Consider the following 15,709-nt stretch of genomic DNA (forward strand, 5'->3'; position numbering starts at 1 on the left):
CTTACATGACAAACTAAAATCAAAGATGAGAATGATATGGGCAGCACAGTGGCTAAGTGGTTAGCACTTCTGCCTGGCAGTACTAGGGTCGCCGGTTTAAATCCCAGCCATGGCACCACCTGCCTGGGGTTTGCATGTTCTCCTTGTGCCTGCTTGGGTTTCCTCTAGGTACTCCGGTTTCCTCCCATACTCCAAAGACAAGCTGGTAGGTTAATTGGCTCCTGTCTAAATTGGCCCTGGTATGTGTATGTATGAATGTGAGTTAGGGACCTTAGATTGTACACCCCTTGAGGGTTAGGGACCTTCGATTGTACGCCCCTTGAGGGTTAGGGACTGATGTGAATGTACAATATATATGTAAAAGCGCTGTGTAAATTGATGGCGCTATATAAGTGCCTGAAATAAATAAATGTCATTTAAAAGGGTAATACCCCTAAATATGTTGCCAAAAAAATGGACCTAAATGTATCTTGCTCAACTCCAACCTGATATGTTGTGTAAGGGCTCGTTCACACTAGGCTGTTTTGCCAACGCTTGCCAAACGCCCCTATAGCTTTTGGCAAGCGTTGGTCCGGTGTTTGCGGAGCGTGATTAACGCTCGGCAAACGCTCCGCAAACGCCGCATGCGCGGTTTAGCGGCGGTTGCTAGGCGTTTGCCGAGCGTTAATAACGCCCCACAAACGCCTATAATGCAGTTTGAGTGGTGTTACCGCTCCGCAAACGCCCCGCAACCGCGTCGCAACCCGGCCGGCGTTTGCGGAGCGGCACCATAGACGAGAATAGGAGGCTTCAAAGCCTCCTGACTCGTCCAGAGGCGTCCGTTTTGCCGCGACGCAAACTCTCCCGTTAGAACAGCACCATGTGCTGTAATGTGCAGAATTGGCAGAGGCGTTTGGGAAGCAGTAAAAACGCTTACCAAACGCCTCTCTGCCGCCTGCACACAAGGCTAGTGTGAACTTAGCCTTAGACAACCAGCCGAATAAAGGATGAAAAGCCCATTCTAAAGAGGAACTATAAATATAGGCCTCAACTCCACCCAAGTGTTAATTGTGTCTGCATCAGGTGTGTGGAACACTCCATCTCCAGCTGTGCAGGGGATCATGATTGACCAATAGTGCCTCCCACGTGGTCTTCTCAGCGTCCTGGGAGAGAGACCTGCTCTTCCGACCGCTGCTGACGCCGCCACAAATGTGCGGGGTGGTGACGTCCACAAGGAAAAGTGACTTTTTTTTTTTTGTAATATACAAGAATGATCTTTGGAGTTGCTTTCTAAGTAAACACTGTAATTCAAACCTATAGTGAATGAAGGGTAATACTTATTAATGCTGGTGACATTTTCCAGGTCAGCATCACAGATTACGTCGTCTTTGACCATTACACCTTGTTCCAGACCTTCATCCAGGCCACGCAGACGGTTGCTACAGCTGCACATGCCCCTGTAGAAAAAATGGCTGACAAACTTCGCATGATGGTCTGGTCTCAGCAGTCGCAGTGTCAGCCCAGCCTCCTCGGGGTTAACAGCAGTGGCGTGTGGATCACCTCTGAGAAAAATGAGTTTCATGTGGCAAAGGGAAATCTTATAGGTGAGTTGTTAATTGCGCACTGCAGTGCAGCAAGAGTACTTTGAATTGAAAAAAAGTGTGAAGACATATATTTTTTTCTGCTGATTGGTTCAACTGTCTATGTGGACATACCTTGTGCACGTGCCTATACAACCAGCTTTATCCCTGTGACTACCTGCATTTTAATTTACAAGTACCCCATAGCCTGTCAGCAAAAATGTATACTTGGAATTACCTAGTTCTAGCGCTGTTCTCCGAAAGGTGTTTTTTTTTTTTTTTTTGTTTTCTTTTTTACTCCCACTCTGGTGGTCTGTACTGGCATAGCTGAGTAATGACCACCCTCCTCCTCACATGAACGTGTACTGGAGGAGAGGGGCTGTTTCTGAGTACAGTAGGTCCAACTCTGACACCTGTTAAACAGTGTAAATATGATTTACGCAGTTCATTCGACTGAAAATCTGTGACTGAAATTTTTTTTAAAGTGTTACTACACCCACAGCAGTGAAATCAGTCTGTATATGCAGTAAAGCGTGCTTGTTATACTAGAAATAATAGAATGAGGTGTAGCGCTATGAATGATGGTATTATAGTATATAATGATAAGCCATAATAGGTATGCAATAATGTCCTCTAATAAAGTTCAAATACAGATGGATATGAGAACAGCTCCTTAAGATGGTAAAACAACAGCAGACAAGCCTTTGACGCCGACCAATAGATAAAGTGCGCACTCACTGGAAGCGCATAAGAAAAGTGCATGTGATATAACCATCAAGGTACAGTTGTGTCCAAAATTATTCAACCCCCACTGAAATTGAGTGTTTTGGCCAGTTTGACATTGCTTTTGATCATTCAGTCATCTTGCTTACATTTACATTAAAGAGGCACTTGTAGGTCAGACAAATATAACATAACAGTTATAATGAAATAACCACAAATGTCTTTTCTGTGCTCACAGCATTATCAGTTTTATTCAACCCCCAAGTGACATTCAATCTTAGTACTTAGTACAGCATCCTTTTACAGTTATAACAGCTTTTAAACGTGAAGCATAGCTTGACACAAGTGTCTTGCAGCGATCTACGGGTATCTTCGCCCATTCTTCATGGGCAAAGGCCTCCAGTTCAGTCACATTCTTAGGCTTGCGCACTGCAACTGCTTTCTTTAAGTCCCACCAGAGGTTCTCAATCGGATTTAAGTCTGGTGACTGCGATGGCCACTCCAAAATGTTCCAGCCTTTCCTCTGCAACCATGCTCTAGTGGACTTGGAGGTATGCTTGGGATCATTGTCCTGTTGAAAGGTCCAACGTCTCCCAAGCCTCAGGTGTGTGACGGACTGCATCACGTTTCCATCCAATATCTCCTGGTACTGAAGAGAATTCATGGTACCTTGCACACGCTGAAGCTTCCCTGTACCTGCAGAAGCAAAACAGCCCCAAAGCATGATTGACCCTCCACCATGCTTCACAGTAGGCAAGGTGTTCTTTTCATCATAGGCCTTGTTCTTCCTCCTCCAAACATAGCGTTGATCCATGGGCCCAAACAGTTCTAATTTTGTTTCATCAGTCCACAGAACACTATCCCACAACTTTTGTGGTTTGTCCACATGGCTTTTGGCATACTGCAGTCGACTCTTCTTATTCTTTGGAGACAGCAAGGGGGTACGCCTGGGAGTTCTGGCACGGAGGCCTTCATTACGCAGTGTGCGTCTTATTGTCTGGGCTGAAACTTCTGTACCCACATCTGACAAATCTTTTCTCAGTTCCTCAGCAGTCACACGGGGACTTCTCTCCACTCTACGCTTCAGGTAGCGCACAGCAGTCGAAGTCAGCATCTTCTTTCTGCCACGACCAGGTAGCGTTTCAACAGTGCCCTTTGCCTTGAATTTGCGAATGATGCTTCCTAAGGTGTCTCTTGGTATGTTTAACATCTTTGCAATCTTCTTATAGCCATTGCCCTTCCTGTGAAGAGAAATCACCTCTTCTCTTGTCTTCCTGGACCATTCTCTTGCCTTCACCATGTTTGTAACCACACCAGTAAATGTCTAGAAGGAGCTGAGTATCACAGTCATTTTAAAGCTGCCTAATTGGTGCTTATTATGCTTGATTGCTGCTCGGTGACATCCACAGGTGTTTTCAATACCTGATGGAAAGCACCTGTATGAACCTCTGTTCTTCAGAGTGGTAGTCTTTAAGGGGTTGAATAATTGTGGCAATGAAGAAACCACATAAGAACCATTTACTACTGTATTACATAAACAATTGATGTCATTTTAGTTGCATTTGGGTAGTTACAACGTCCTTGTAGGATTTGATTCTGAATACAATTCCAAATGTACACTATAGTCCCTAAACCCCTTTACAGCATTGGGGGTTGAATAATTTTGGACACAACTGTATCTGTAGATGGGCAGGTCAATCCAGGTGAGCTTATCCCCTATGGTGTGGTCATCAAGCTGCAGTGAGTTGTCTGTTGGATCCAGAGGTCCCCTTAAAGGTAGGTATGGTGCTCAGCCTATATGCTCCTGTTCCTCTAGAGATGATGAGTCGCTGGGGTAACCTGCAGGCTTAATAGCTCCATATAGGAGCCAAAAAACAGGTACCCATAGTGTAGTAGGTTCAAAGCTTTATTCACATAAAGTGCAGTATGCAGAGTGTAATGACATCCAGTAATGTATCACACTGACCAGAGTTAAGATGGCCGCCGGGCTTCCTCCAGGCTCCGGCGGCAGTGTCACGTACTGTCTGGTTCCTCCTGAGGCCTTTCGTGCAATAGCACTTCATCAGAGGTTGAACCTCTGATGAACAACAGAGAATCATGAAGCATGCTAGACATCTGTTCATTGAACAACATAGCATTCTGGAGTTAGATACATTTTTAACAGTTACTTGTTCTGCACACCCACGCCGCTGTCCTCCAGGGATAAGCTGACTTTTTTCAGGACGTTTGATTGTATTTAGATGCCTGCCATCCTAGCAGAGTGAGGTGTTTCTATCCTTTGGTGCCTGTATCACTACTGTGTGCTGTACTGATGTAGTAGCCAGGAGAGAAGCAGAGAGCGCAGCAGGGGATACAGGCATCTGACACCTTCTGAAGTGATGGACACAGAAGACAGCTGAGCTCTTGAAGTCAGAGGGGTTTAAATGGTGGGGGCTAGTGGGACAGTTGTTTGTTTGTTTTTTGCTTTTCTTTTTGCATGCTTGTGTGTTTATTTATTTTTTATTTATTTATTTTGTTTGTTTTTGTAGTTCAATCTTCCTTCCTTTTTTTTTTTTTTTTTTTTTGTAATAGAATCTGAGCTATAACGATCAAAAACGAGGGGTACAAATGACATAAATACATAAGAATACTATCAGCAGTCTGGAAATTATTATTCAGCATAGAGCAACAATAGGTATACATCCCCAAAGCCGTATTAATAGCAGATATACCAATAACATAAGGTGTAAGGGGACAGAGCATCTTTCATGTAACAAGGAATTCAATTCGTTTATTAAACACATCTGACTTTTAACTATCCCGTATGTGTCATCGTGGAGAAAATTTTGTAGTCAAAGGTAAAGGAGCAACTATGTAAGGTTATTGGGGTTGCTAAAGGTGTGTGTTTTTTTTTTTTTTTTTGTTTTTTTTTATGCCTTTAGTCACTCTAAGGAAATGTTATACACAAGTCCTGTTTCCTTATTTTACCATATGTCTATTATTGTAATCCACGTACTGATTTGTACAGTTTGCCTTTAATGGCTGTGTATTACTGCGGTCACTTAGCCAATCTGATTTGCCACCTGATATGAAAAAATCTGTCGGGAAGAAGGCTCAGTTCATTAAATTCTTTTACTATTTATTTCAGGTACTTGTATAACGCCGTCCATTTACGCAGAGCTTTACATATATATTGTACATTCACATCAGTCCCTAACCCTCAAGGGGCGTACAATCTAAGGTCCCTAACTCACATTCATACATACACATACTAGGGACAATTTAGACAGGATCCAATTAACCTACCAGCATGTCTTTGGAGTGTGGGAGGAAACCAGAGTACCCGGAGGAAGCCCACGCAGGCACAGGGAGAGCATTCAAACTCCAGGCAGGAGGTGCCGTGGCTGGGATTTGAACCAACGACCCTAGAACTGCCAAGCGGAAGTGCTAACCATTTAGCCACTGTGCTGCCCTACTCTATTTATACCAAATATCTCTTTCATTCATTGAAGGACACAGACAGATCAGTAGACCATTGGGTTTCCATTGGCTTTGTCCTTCATTGAACTCTGAGAAAAAGATCTTACAGTGAGTACAAAAATATCATTTTCTTTGTTCCTTGAAGGACACAGCCGGATCAGTAGCAGGCACAATAAACCCAATTGTCTACTGATATGACTGTGTCCTATGAATTCAGAGGGAAAAAAATATTTTATGGTGAATACCGAAAGCTGAAAATAAGTCACATGACTGAGACTGAGCTGCGTAACCTATGTAATAATACACAGTGAGGTCGATTGATTGTAAAACAAAGGATGGGAGAAATTGAGGTGTTTGTTAGTGGCAGGTAGACTGTTTCTGACATTGCTGGGGTTCTAACAACTGCCCTCTGTTTGCTGCTGGCACTGCTGACATTTTGCTTCTTATAGTCATTCTAAATTAAAAACTTTTTGATTGTTTCAGTTAACCTTTCATTCCATGTTTACTTTTCTTGACTTTCTGCAGGTACATACTGGCACCACATTGTACCACGTGGCACAGCTTCCACCACCAAGTGGATAAACGTCTTTGCATCTCCCTCCCCGAGCGGTGAAGGTACGGAACTACAACCTCCAGACTTTTCCTGTGCTTTATATACTGTATCATTGTGGGTTGTAGCAGCCGCTGTTTCCTCTCCCTAGTAATAATATACAGCCTTCTATGAAAACACAGGGCTACGTTAGTCTTGGCAGCACTTCCACTGTTTCCCAAATTAGTATTTGCTGGAGCAGAAACACAATCTTAGACTGGAAGTACGCTAGTAGTGTACTCTGAACACTATGTACATCCTATTTTAATATGTAACCAGTGGCTAGCAGATTGTAATCCTAGAACTGGTGTGTATTTAAATAATAGAGATTTACTTTCTCACAAAATGGGCATCAAAGTGTTAAAGGGACCTTGCATTGAAAAAAAAAAAATAAATAAATACATGACTGTTTTGTCTGCCTTACCGCTCCCCCCCCCCTTTCATGTTGATGATTACAGCTTGGCAAGACCTAATGCTGAACAAATGCATTCTTAGTGTGCAGTTTCACAGGCTTTCAACTGCACCGAGTACATGGTGGGAACTGTGCCATTCTACTCAATGGTGCTGTTTTTTATTCTTGCAGATTCAGTTTCATTGACTACATTGGCACATGTCTTATCATACAGTTTTTGTACATTTTCACACACATTTTAGCTGCACTAGAATGGGTAAGTATAGCCAGTTCTTGGATATCCCAATACATCTGGTAGGCTGATTATTAGAATTTGTCTTCCTACCGGTCTCACAAGCTGTAGTGAAAGAGAGTTTAAACCAGGGGTTAAAACTTCGAGTCCAGACCTACTAGCTGGTCACAAAGCTTACTCTCCACCAGTTGTCCCACCCAACCTTGCCCAGGCCCGTCCCTAACCCCACCCCTGGTCCGCCCCCAACCACTCCCTCTTAAAGCTTATGAAATTCAATTTTTTTTCTTTAGAATAAATAGTCCAAAATATAAAACTGTACACAGTAATGTATATCCCCCTCCCCTGTACTCCATTATAGTGATATGACGTGTATACAGTAATGTATATCCCCCTCCCCTGTACTCCATTATAGTGATATGACGTGTATACAGTAATGTATATCCCCCCTCCCCTGTACTCCATTATAGTGATATGACGTGTATACAGTAATGTATATCCCCCTCCCCTGTACTCCATTATAGTGATATGACGTGTATACAGTAATGTATATCCCCCCTCCCCTGTACTCCATTATAGTGCTATGACATGTATACAGTAATCATTACTGTATACATGTCATATCACTATAATGGAGTACAGGGGAGGGGGGATATACATTACTGTATACATGTCATATCACTATAATGGAGTACAGGGGAGGGGGATATACATTACTGTATACAGGTCATATCACTATAATGGAGTACAGGGGAGGGGGATATACATTACTGTATACGCGTCATATCACTATAATGGAGTACAGGGGAGGGGGGGGATATACATTACTGTATACATGTCATATCACTATAATGGAGTACAGGGGAGCTGGGATATACATTACTGTATACATGTCATCACTATAATGGAGTACAGGGGAGCTGGGATATACATTACTGTATACACGTCATATCACTATAATGGAGTACAGGGGAGCTGGGATATACATTACTGTATACACGTCATATCACTATAATGGAGTACAGGGGAGCTGGGATATACATTACTGTATACATGTCATCACTATAATGGAGTACAGGGGAGGGGGGGGATATACATTACTGTATACATGTCATATCACTATAATGGGGTACAGGGGAGCTGGGATATACATTACTGAGTAATGTATATCCCAGCTCCCCTGTACTCCATTTTAGTGATAGGACATGTTGTATACAGTACTTGCTGTCCCCCGTGGCGGTGGAGAGGGTGTCTCCTCTCAGCGGAGAGAGCAGACCTCTCCTGCACCTGTCCCCTCAGCGGCGGTGCCGCAGAAGCCAGAAACCGGAAGTTTTAAACCGGAACTCGGCTTCACAATGAGGCTTGGAGCGCAGGTGCAGTCGCTCCATGCTTCACCTGTGCTCACCACAGAGGAATTTCTCCTCGCATTGGGCGAGCGGCTTTTTCAAGCCCTGGTTTAAACCAATAAGTACGTTCAGTCTGTGCAGCTAGAGGATAATTAATAGTATGGACTTTAAATAACAAACCTTTTTATACTCTCCTAGGTGGATGCAGCATCAATCTGATACTGCATCTGTACCGTGCCGGCTCTGCAGTGAGAACTGAGTAATCAGACACTACTGCTCACTCGGTTCTCCCCTCTGCTCTGAGGAGACAGCTGCAACTGTCAGTCACCATCTCTCTGCTCTGCCCCTCCAGCGTTCACTGGAGCGCTGGGCTGTGGAGGAGGCGGGAGGTGCTGGCTCAGGCTGTCAATGGATTGCTGCTGCTGGTCTGCGTATCTGGGTGGATCCAGACCATATGGTTGGGATCCTTTCCGAATGGGAAAACAAAAAGAGGGCGCACCAACCTAGTGCATTATCACACTGAACAAGATGTTTGATCCGAACAGCATCTGAGGCTGTCCTCGAAACGTGTTAGCCAGTTGGTCATCCAGGGTTCCATTGTATGGACTCAGATGCTGATTGGATCAAACATCTTGTTCAGTGTGATATACCTGTGTTTTTATGTCCATTGTGAGTAGGATACTTACTTTGTTCTCTCAAATACTTTTAAACGATAATGCACTAGGTCGTTGTGCTCTTTTTCCCCATTTGCATTTAGTGAATTTGGAACAACCCGGTCTGTTGAGGGCAGCAAGCGGTGCACATTCCAGAACATTCATATTGGTTCTACTGAGTCCATTCCCAGTGCAGGAGAAAAGTGTTTGCTGTGTGGGATCCTTTCTGAGCCTGGACCAGCTCTGTGATGTCAGCCAACAGTGAGCTTTAGCCTGCTGTCTTCTAAAAGCAGGTCACAGGACTGGAGAACTCGGTGCACTCCTGTGACCTACGGGAGACGTACAGCCAAAATATCTTTGGCCATACTCCTGCTTTTTAAAGAAAATTTTGTGGCCGAAGCATAGAATTTCATTTAATAACCTCAGCTTTGTAATGGCCATAAAACAATGATCGTTATTTTTGACAATCTACTATAAGCTTACTGGAAAAATCTTTAATATTGTGAGTTCTGTCCGTCTGCTGGCCTTCTTCTCTTTCAACAACTTCCTGGGTTCCTGCAGGCTTTGCAGCGTCTCCGCTGCTGTCTACTTTTCAGTTTCTATGGACTACATATCCCATGGCACCTTGCTGCCTGCAAGCAAGCAGTGATTCCTGTACTGACTCCGCCTCCTGAAACTCCTACTCCAAGCACCTCTGTAGTTCAGAAGGCAGGCTGTGTGAATTCTAGGGCGTAGTGAATGCATGTCACAGAATTCAAGGAAGCAAATTTGTGGGATTAACAAAGTAAATGTATCAACTTTAAACATTTTATATAACTTCACGGTTATTCTGATTCATTGGAGTAGGCTAGAAGTAACGGAAAAACAATGTAGAAATATAAAATTTCACATTTTGACCTTTTTAGATACACTTAAAAAAAGGCAACTCCAGAATACAACTCTGTATGTAATTCTATTGCAGGGAAATTACTTCCTTCTTATGCAACCCTTTTAACCCCTCGCCTACTGGGCACCTTTACCCCCTTCCTGCCCAGGCCAATTTTCAGCTTTCAGTGCTGTCGCACTTTGACAATTGCGCGGTCATGCCACTCTGAACCCAAAATAATTTTTTTTTTCTTTCTTTTGGTAGTATTTACTCGTGTGTTGTTGTTGTGTTTTTTTTTTTTTTTTTTGCTAAACTAAAAGACTGAAAATTTTGAGAATTTTTTTTTTCTTTTTTTTATAAAATTTTGTAAATAAGTAATTTTTCTCCTTCACTGATATGTGCGAATGAGGCGGCACTGATAGTTGGCACTGACATGTGCCACTGATAGTTGGCACTGAAAGGCAGCTCTGATGGCCACTGATAGTTGGCACTGAAGGGCAGCTCTGATGGCCACTGATAGTTGGCACTGAAGGGCAGCTCTGATGGCCACTGATAGTTGGCACTGAAGGGCAGCTCTGATGGCCACTGATAGTTGGCACTGAAGGGCAGCTCTGATGGCCACTGATAGTTGGCACTGAAGGGCAGCTCTGATGGCCACTGATAGTTGGCACTGAAGGGCAGCTCTGATGGCCACTGATAGTTGGCACTGAAGGGCAGCTCTGATGGCCACTGATAGTTGGCACTGAAGGGCAGCTCTGATGGCCACTGATAGTTGGCACTGAAGGGCAGCTCTGATGGCCACTGATAGTTGGCACTGAAGGGCAGCTCTGATGGCCACTGATAGTTGGCACTGAAGGGCAGCTCTGATGGCCACTGATAGTTGGCACTGAAGGGCAGCTCTGATGGCCACTGATAGTTGGCACTGAAGGGCAGCTCTGATGGCCACTGATATGTGGCATTGATGGGCAATTACAGGTGGCATTGATGGGGCTGCACTGATGATCAGTGTAAATGTCCCCTCTGAGGAATGCCAGTTACCATCTCTCCTCTCTTCACACGCTAACAACGTGAAGAGAGGACTGCCGATAACCAGTATTTCCTATTTACATGCGATCAGCTGTGATTGGACACAGCTGATCACATGCCAGAGCCGATGTCATAGGCTCTTTACTCTGATCGGTGATCCTCTGTGTCCCAGGAACACAGCGCACCACCAATCCCCACACTCCCCCGAGGTCGCTCATGCGCAGTTAGAGTGGGAGGACGTCATATGACCTTCTCCCAGAACAAGAGAACCGCTGCCCATCATTTTATATGGCGGGTGGGAGGCAGTTAAAAACAACCAGTCACTGGGACTGAAAGTGAGTTAAAATACTAAATATTGTTGTGTGATTGGTCACTCTTGACCACACCCACTTTTCTTGGCATAGCTTATTTACGATTCCAATACACTAGGCCATTTTGTCTCCAGCAAATGTAATAATTTGGGTTGCTCCGATTCGGGTATCCGTGCCAATACTAAGCATTTGCACGAGTACTTGTACTCATGCAAATGCTGCGATACCGGTACGGAATACGGTGCGATTTCCTGTTCAAATTACATGCGGCTTCCAACACCAACCCTGTGTGAACCCAGGCTTGCCATAGTGACTTCAGCCTGGGTTCACACAGGAGTGGTGCGGGAAATTGGTATCGGCGCGTACTTGAGCACAAGTATCCGTACTCGTAAAAAAAAAAAAAGCAGGTATCGGTGCATGCCTAGTGATGTTTCTGTACCATCTTCACAGTGTTTCCTTTTTGGTCTTCTAGGAAATGTTCTCTGGATTTCTCAGAGTAGGAAAGATCTTTTCTGTCTGAGTGATCTGACTACGCCATACAGACCTTCCACCGTCCAGCTTCCACCAGACACCGAGATGGTCCACATGTCAGCCTGTGCGGATGCTGTATGGGCACTTGATGGCCACGGAGGAGTGCTTATCCGAACACTTTCTAAAACCTGCCCTACTGGGATGCATTGGACGAGGCTGGACCTCTCTCAGCTGGGTGAGTGTGATTGCTTTGTTGGGAAGTATTAATATTCCATCCAGTTTACATGTACTCCTTTAGCTAAGATTAGATCTGCGGTGTATCTGAATATCTCATCATGCAGTTAAAGCCAAACCTCCTGTTTGCTGACCCCACCTTTGTTTAGAAAAAAAGTTTCTTCTGTGATGTCTTCGTGTTATGTCTCAGGGTCCACCCTTGGTCAAAGTATTTACTCAAATGACAAATATTTTATGGATACATTACCATGTGAATTCAACTGCCTGGACTGTTTTTCTGCTGCTCCAATTTAGATTTCCTGCCAATTGAAAAGTAGCTGAAAAATGTTCATCATTGCAATAGAACAGGGGTATCAAACTCCATTTCATTGCAGACCCCATCAGCAATATGGTTGCCTTCAAAGGGCTGGTTGTATCTTTAGGACTTGATGTCCAGTGCCCCCTCCCCCATTACATCAATTGTCAAGAGTTCCCCACACTCCCCTTACTTGTGCTGCTGCCAGGGAGAAGTTGGGGTGGAGCTGAAATGCAGAAAGTGCAGGGTCTGGAGGAGGACCAGGGGAGGTCAAGAGTCAGCTGCTGGGGTCTGCAGAATGCTGAGACCAGGACAGGCGGAGACAAGGGGGTGCTGCGGCTGCAGATAGAAGTAGGGTGGGGGGTTCAGAGATGATCCTCTCCAGGGCTGCATGGAGAATCACAGGACCTGGTGTAGGAGTCGTCCTCTCTGCTGCTGATTGCTTAGACAAGGTGGGGGCAGAGATGAAGGGGTGCTGCATGGATTGTTGCTGCTGGTTCATGCATCTGAATAAATCCAGACCATATGGTTGGGATCTTGCATGCTGCTGCGTGTGTGCAGAGAAATCCAGGTTCTGGCAGAGTTATTCTGTCTTCCTCTCTGCTGCCAACTGCTGAGATAAGGGGGGTTGGAGACGTGGGGGTTGCTGCAGGAGAGATGTCACATGAAATGGCCTGGCTGGGCTTGTATCTGACATTTGTGTAATAGACTCTATCTGCTATTAAAACTCAGTAGAACACAGGTGTCAAACACGAGGCCCACGGGCCGAATCCGGCCCTCCAGGCCATTTCATGTGGCCCTTGCACCTCTCCTGCAGGTATCCCCTGGTCTCCGCCCCCACCTTGTCTCAGCAGCAGGCAAGAGAGAGGAGAATAGAACTCCTCTGCCAAATCCTGCACTTCTCAGTGCAGCTACAGCACCACCTCATCTCTACCTCCCCTGGTCTCGGCGTTCAGTAGACTCTGGTAACTGACTCCAATCCTCCTCCTGGTCCTCCTCCCGACCCTGCACTTTCTGCTTTGCAGCTCTGCACCCAAAGGGGGTGCATGGTGATGTTGGGGAGGGTGTGGGATTCTTGACATCATGATACAACGGGCCCTTTGAGGGCAACCATAATGCTGATACGGCCCACGATGAAATGGAGTTTGACACCCCTGCAGTAGAGCCTGCTGTGCTGGGCAGATACAGCAAGTCATCATTGGCACAGAACTTGCACATGGTTTGGCCTCCATAGAAAATATGGGAATGACCATATCTGCTAATTACCTATACAGGCCACGTTATCTTGTAAAAGTAGCAGGGACCAATTCACTGTGCTGTCATACCTTGAGCAGAGTTGTGGGTGGGACACAGTGGGGTTTATTTACTAAAGCTGGAGAGTGCAAAATCAGACTCCCTTCTGCAAAGAAACCAATCCGCTTCCAGGTTTCATTGCCAAAGCTTCATTGAACAAGCTGAGGTTAGAAGCTGATTGGTTTCTATGCAGAAAGGAGTCTGATTTTGGACTCTCCAGCTTTAGTAAATAAACCCCAGTGGGTCCATAGACTACATACTGCCTGCAGGGAACTAACAGGAGGGGGTGGAGACCAGACCAGTCACCCTGCATAATGAGAGACCAGCTGCGATGAGTATTTTTACAAGAAACTCCTGCCCAGAGACAGTTGCACACTGGATGTCTTCATGGATTTTTAAGTAATGCACAAAGCACACCAAGATTCAAATCCGAATACCCACACCTCTTGTATTTGGACAATGTTTGCTTATCCCAGGGTTAGGCTTTACTATACATTTAATCAGCGGCATCATGAAAAGATTGAGCCACGAGAAAACATACAAAAGCCTCACCACAAAAACCTTTTCATGCAAACATTGCAATAACACCAACATGTTCTCATTTCAAACCACACTGTAGTTTTCTTCGTATCATGACCCAAGTGTTTGCCTGCTCTTTCGCCCCAGAAATCTTATTGTTTCAAATAGTGCCGTTTTGTCACGAAACTCTTATGTTTTCCTGAGACTGCGCAGCTGCTTTGTAAGGCATAAAAATGCTCTAAAATTACTTGTGAGCCACGGGAATGTTGATTATAATTGTAGAAATGTTCGCAGGCTTCCAATCATATTCTCATATGCATGTGTGGTTCAATACTACAATTGGAAATGGGTGCCGCGCCCTGTGGATAAATGGATATCTACTGTATTTTTCGCTCCATAAGACTCATTTTTTTCCCCCCAAAAAAGGGGGGAAAATGCAAGTACGTCTTATGGAGTGGCCGGTCCGGTATTTCCACCGTCGCTGTGTCAGAATACAGGGCCGGCCGCTCAGCTCTGCAGCGGGACCTTACCTGTTCCTCTATCCAGCGCCGCGCTGTCTTCCCGGCTTCTGTAGTGTCGGCACTGGGCTTGACAGCCGGGTGCCCAGTGCGCATGAGCGAGAAGCGGTGCACTTTGTGAATGGTAAGGCGGCACCTGGGACACATGACAGGTCCCAGAAGCCGCCGGACCAATCACAAAGCGCAACGCTTCTCGCTCATGCGCACTGGGCACCCGGCTGTCAAGCTTGCGCCGACACTACAGAAGCCGGGAAGACAGCGCGGCGCTGGATAGAGGAACAGGTAAGGTCCCACTGCAGAGCGGACACTAACCAAAGAACAACTCCGCGAAAGTAAGAGCGGGTATCTGTCAAATTCAGGTACCTGCTCCCCCCCCCCCCCCCCCCCCCAAACGTCCGCAGTCGTCTCTGGTCATCTCCTGTACCGTGTCCGCAGTCTCTGGTCATCTCCTGTACCGTGTCCGCAGTCTCTGGTCATCTCCTGTACCGTGTCCGCAGTCTCTGGTCATCTCCTGTACCGTGTCCGCAGTCTCTGGTTATCTCCTGTACCGTGTCCGCAGTCTCTGGTCATCTCCTGTACCGTGTCCGCAGTCTCTGGTCATCTCCTGTACCGTGTCCGCAGTCTCTGGTCATCTCCTGTACCGTGTCCGCAGTCTCTGGTCATCTCCTGTACCGTGTCCGCAGTCTCTGGTCATCTCCTGTACCGTGTCCGCAGTCTCTGGTCATCTCCTGTACCGTGTCCGCAGTCTCTGGTCATCTCCTGTACCGTGTCCGCAGTCTTTGGTCATCTCCTGTACCGTGTCCGCAGTCTCTGGTCATCTCCTGTACCGTGTCCGCAGTCTCTGGTCATCTCCTGTACCGTGCCCGCAGTCTGCCTCTAAAACCTAGGTGCGTCTTATGGTCAGGTGCGTCTTATGGAGCGAAAAATACGGTATTTATTACAATGGCTGTATATGTTGATAGTACTTGTCAAGACCAATGGTATATTAAATATTATACCTTATATCAATATATAATCAATAGTTGTAAAAATCTTATGCATGATATTAATACTATATGATAGCAATTGAGCTGCATGCAAAAAATAAAATAAATTTGAAAAATGTGAATATAAATTATGAAATCATTATAATAAATCATAATTAATAGAAATAGTGTCCAAAAAAATATAATAGTCCAAAGTGTTTTTTTCAACAGCAGGCAAAAAC

At 45.2% G+C, this 15,709-nt stretch overlaps 1 protein-coding gene across 1 annotated transcript in view; it reads left to right on the plus strand.

The window, feature by feature from the left end:
- The window catches only part of TECPR2 (tectonin beta-propeller repeat containing 2), a 100,123-nt gene that overhangs the window by 57,711 nt on the left and 26,703 nt on the right, over positions 1-15,709 (plus strand). Inside the window, exons 14-16 of the mRNA XM_089659430.1 lie at positions 1,343-1,583; positions 6,267-6,356; positions 11,645-11,878. Coding sequence (XP_089515556.1) covers positions 1,343-1,583; positions 6,267-6,356; positions 11,645-11,878 — 565 coding nt within the window. The remainder of the gene's footprint in view (positions 1-1,342; positions 1,584-6,266; positions 6,357-11,644; positions 11,879-15,709) is intronic.

Source organism: Staurois parvus, unplaced genomic scaffold (assembly GCF_062004578.1).
Source record: "Staurois parvus isolate SC_StPar_1 unplaced genomic scaffold, SC_StPar_1.0 ptg001156l, whole genome shotgun sequence".
In the NCBI taxonomy this organism is placed as follows: domain Eukaryota; kingdom Metazoa; phylum Chordata; class Amphibia; order Anura; family Ranidae; genus Staurois; species Staurois parvus.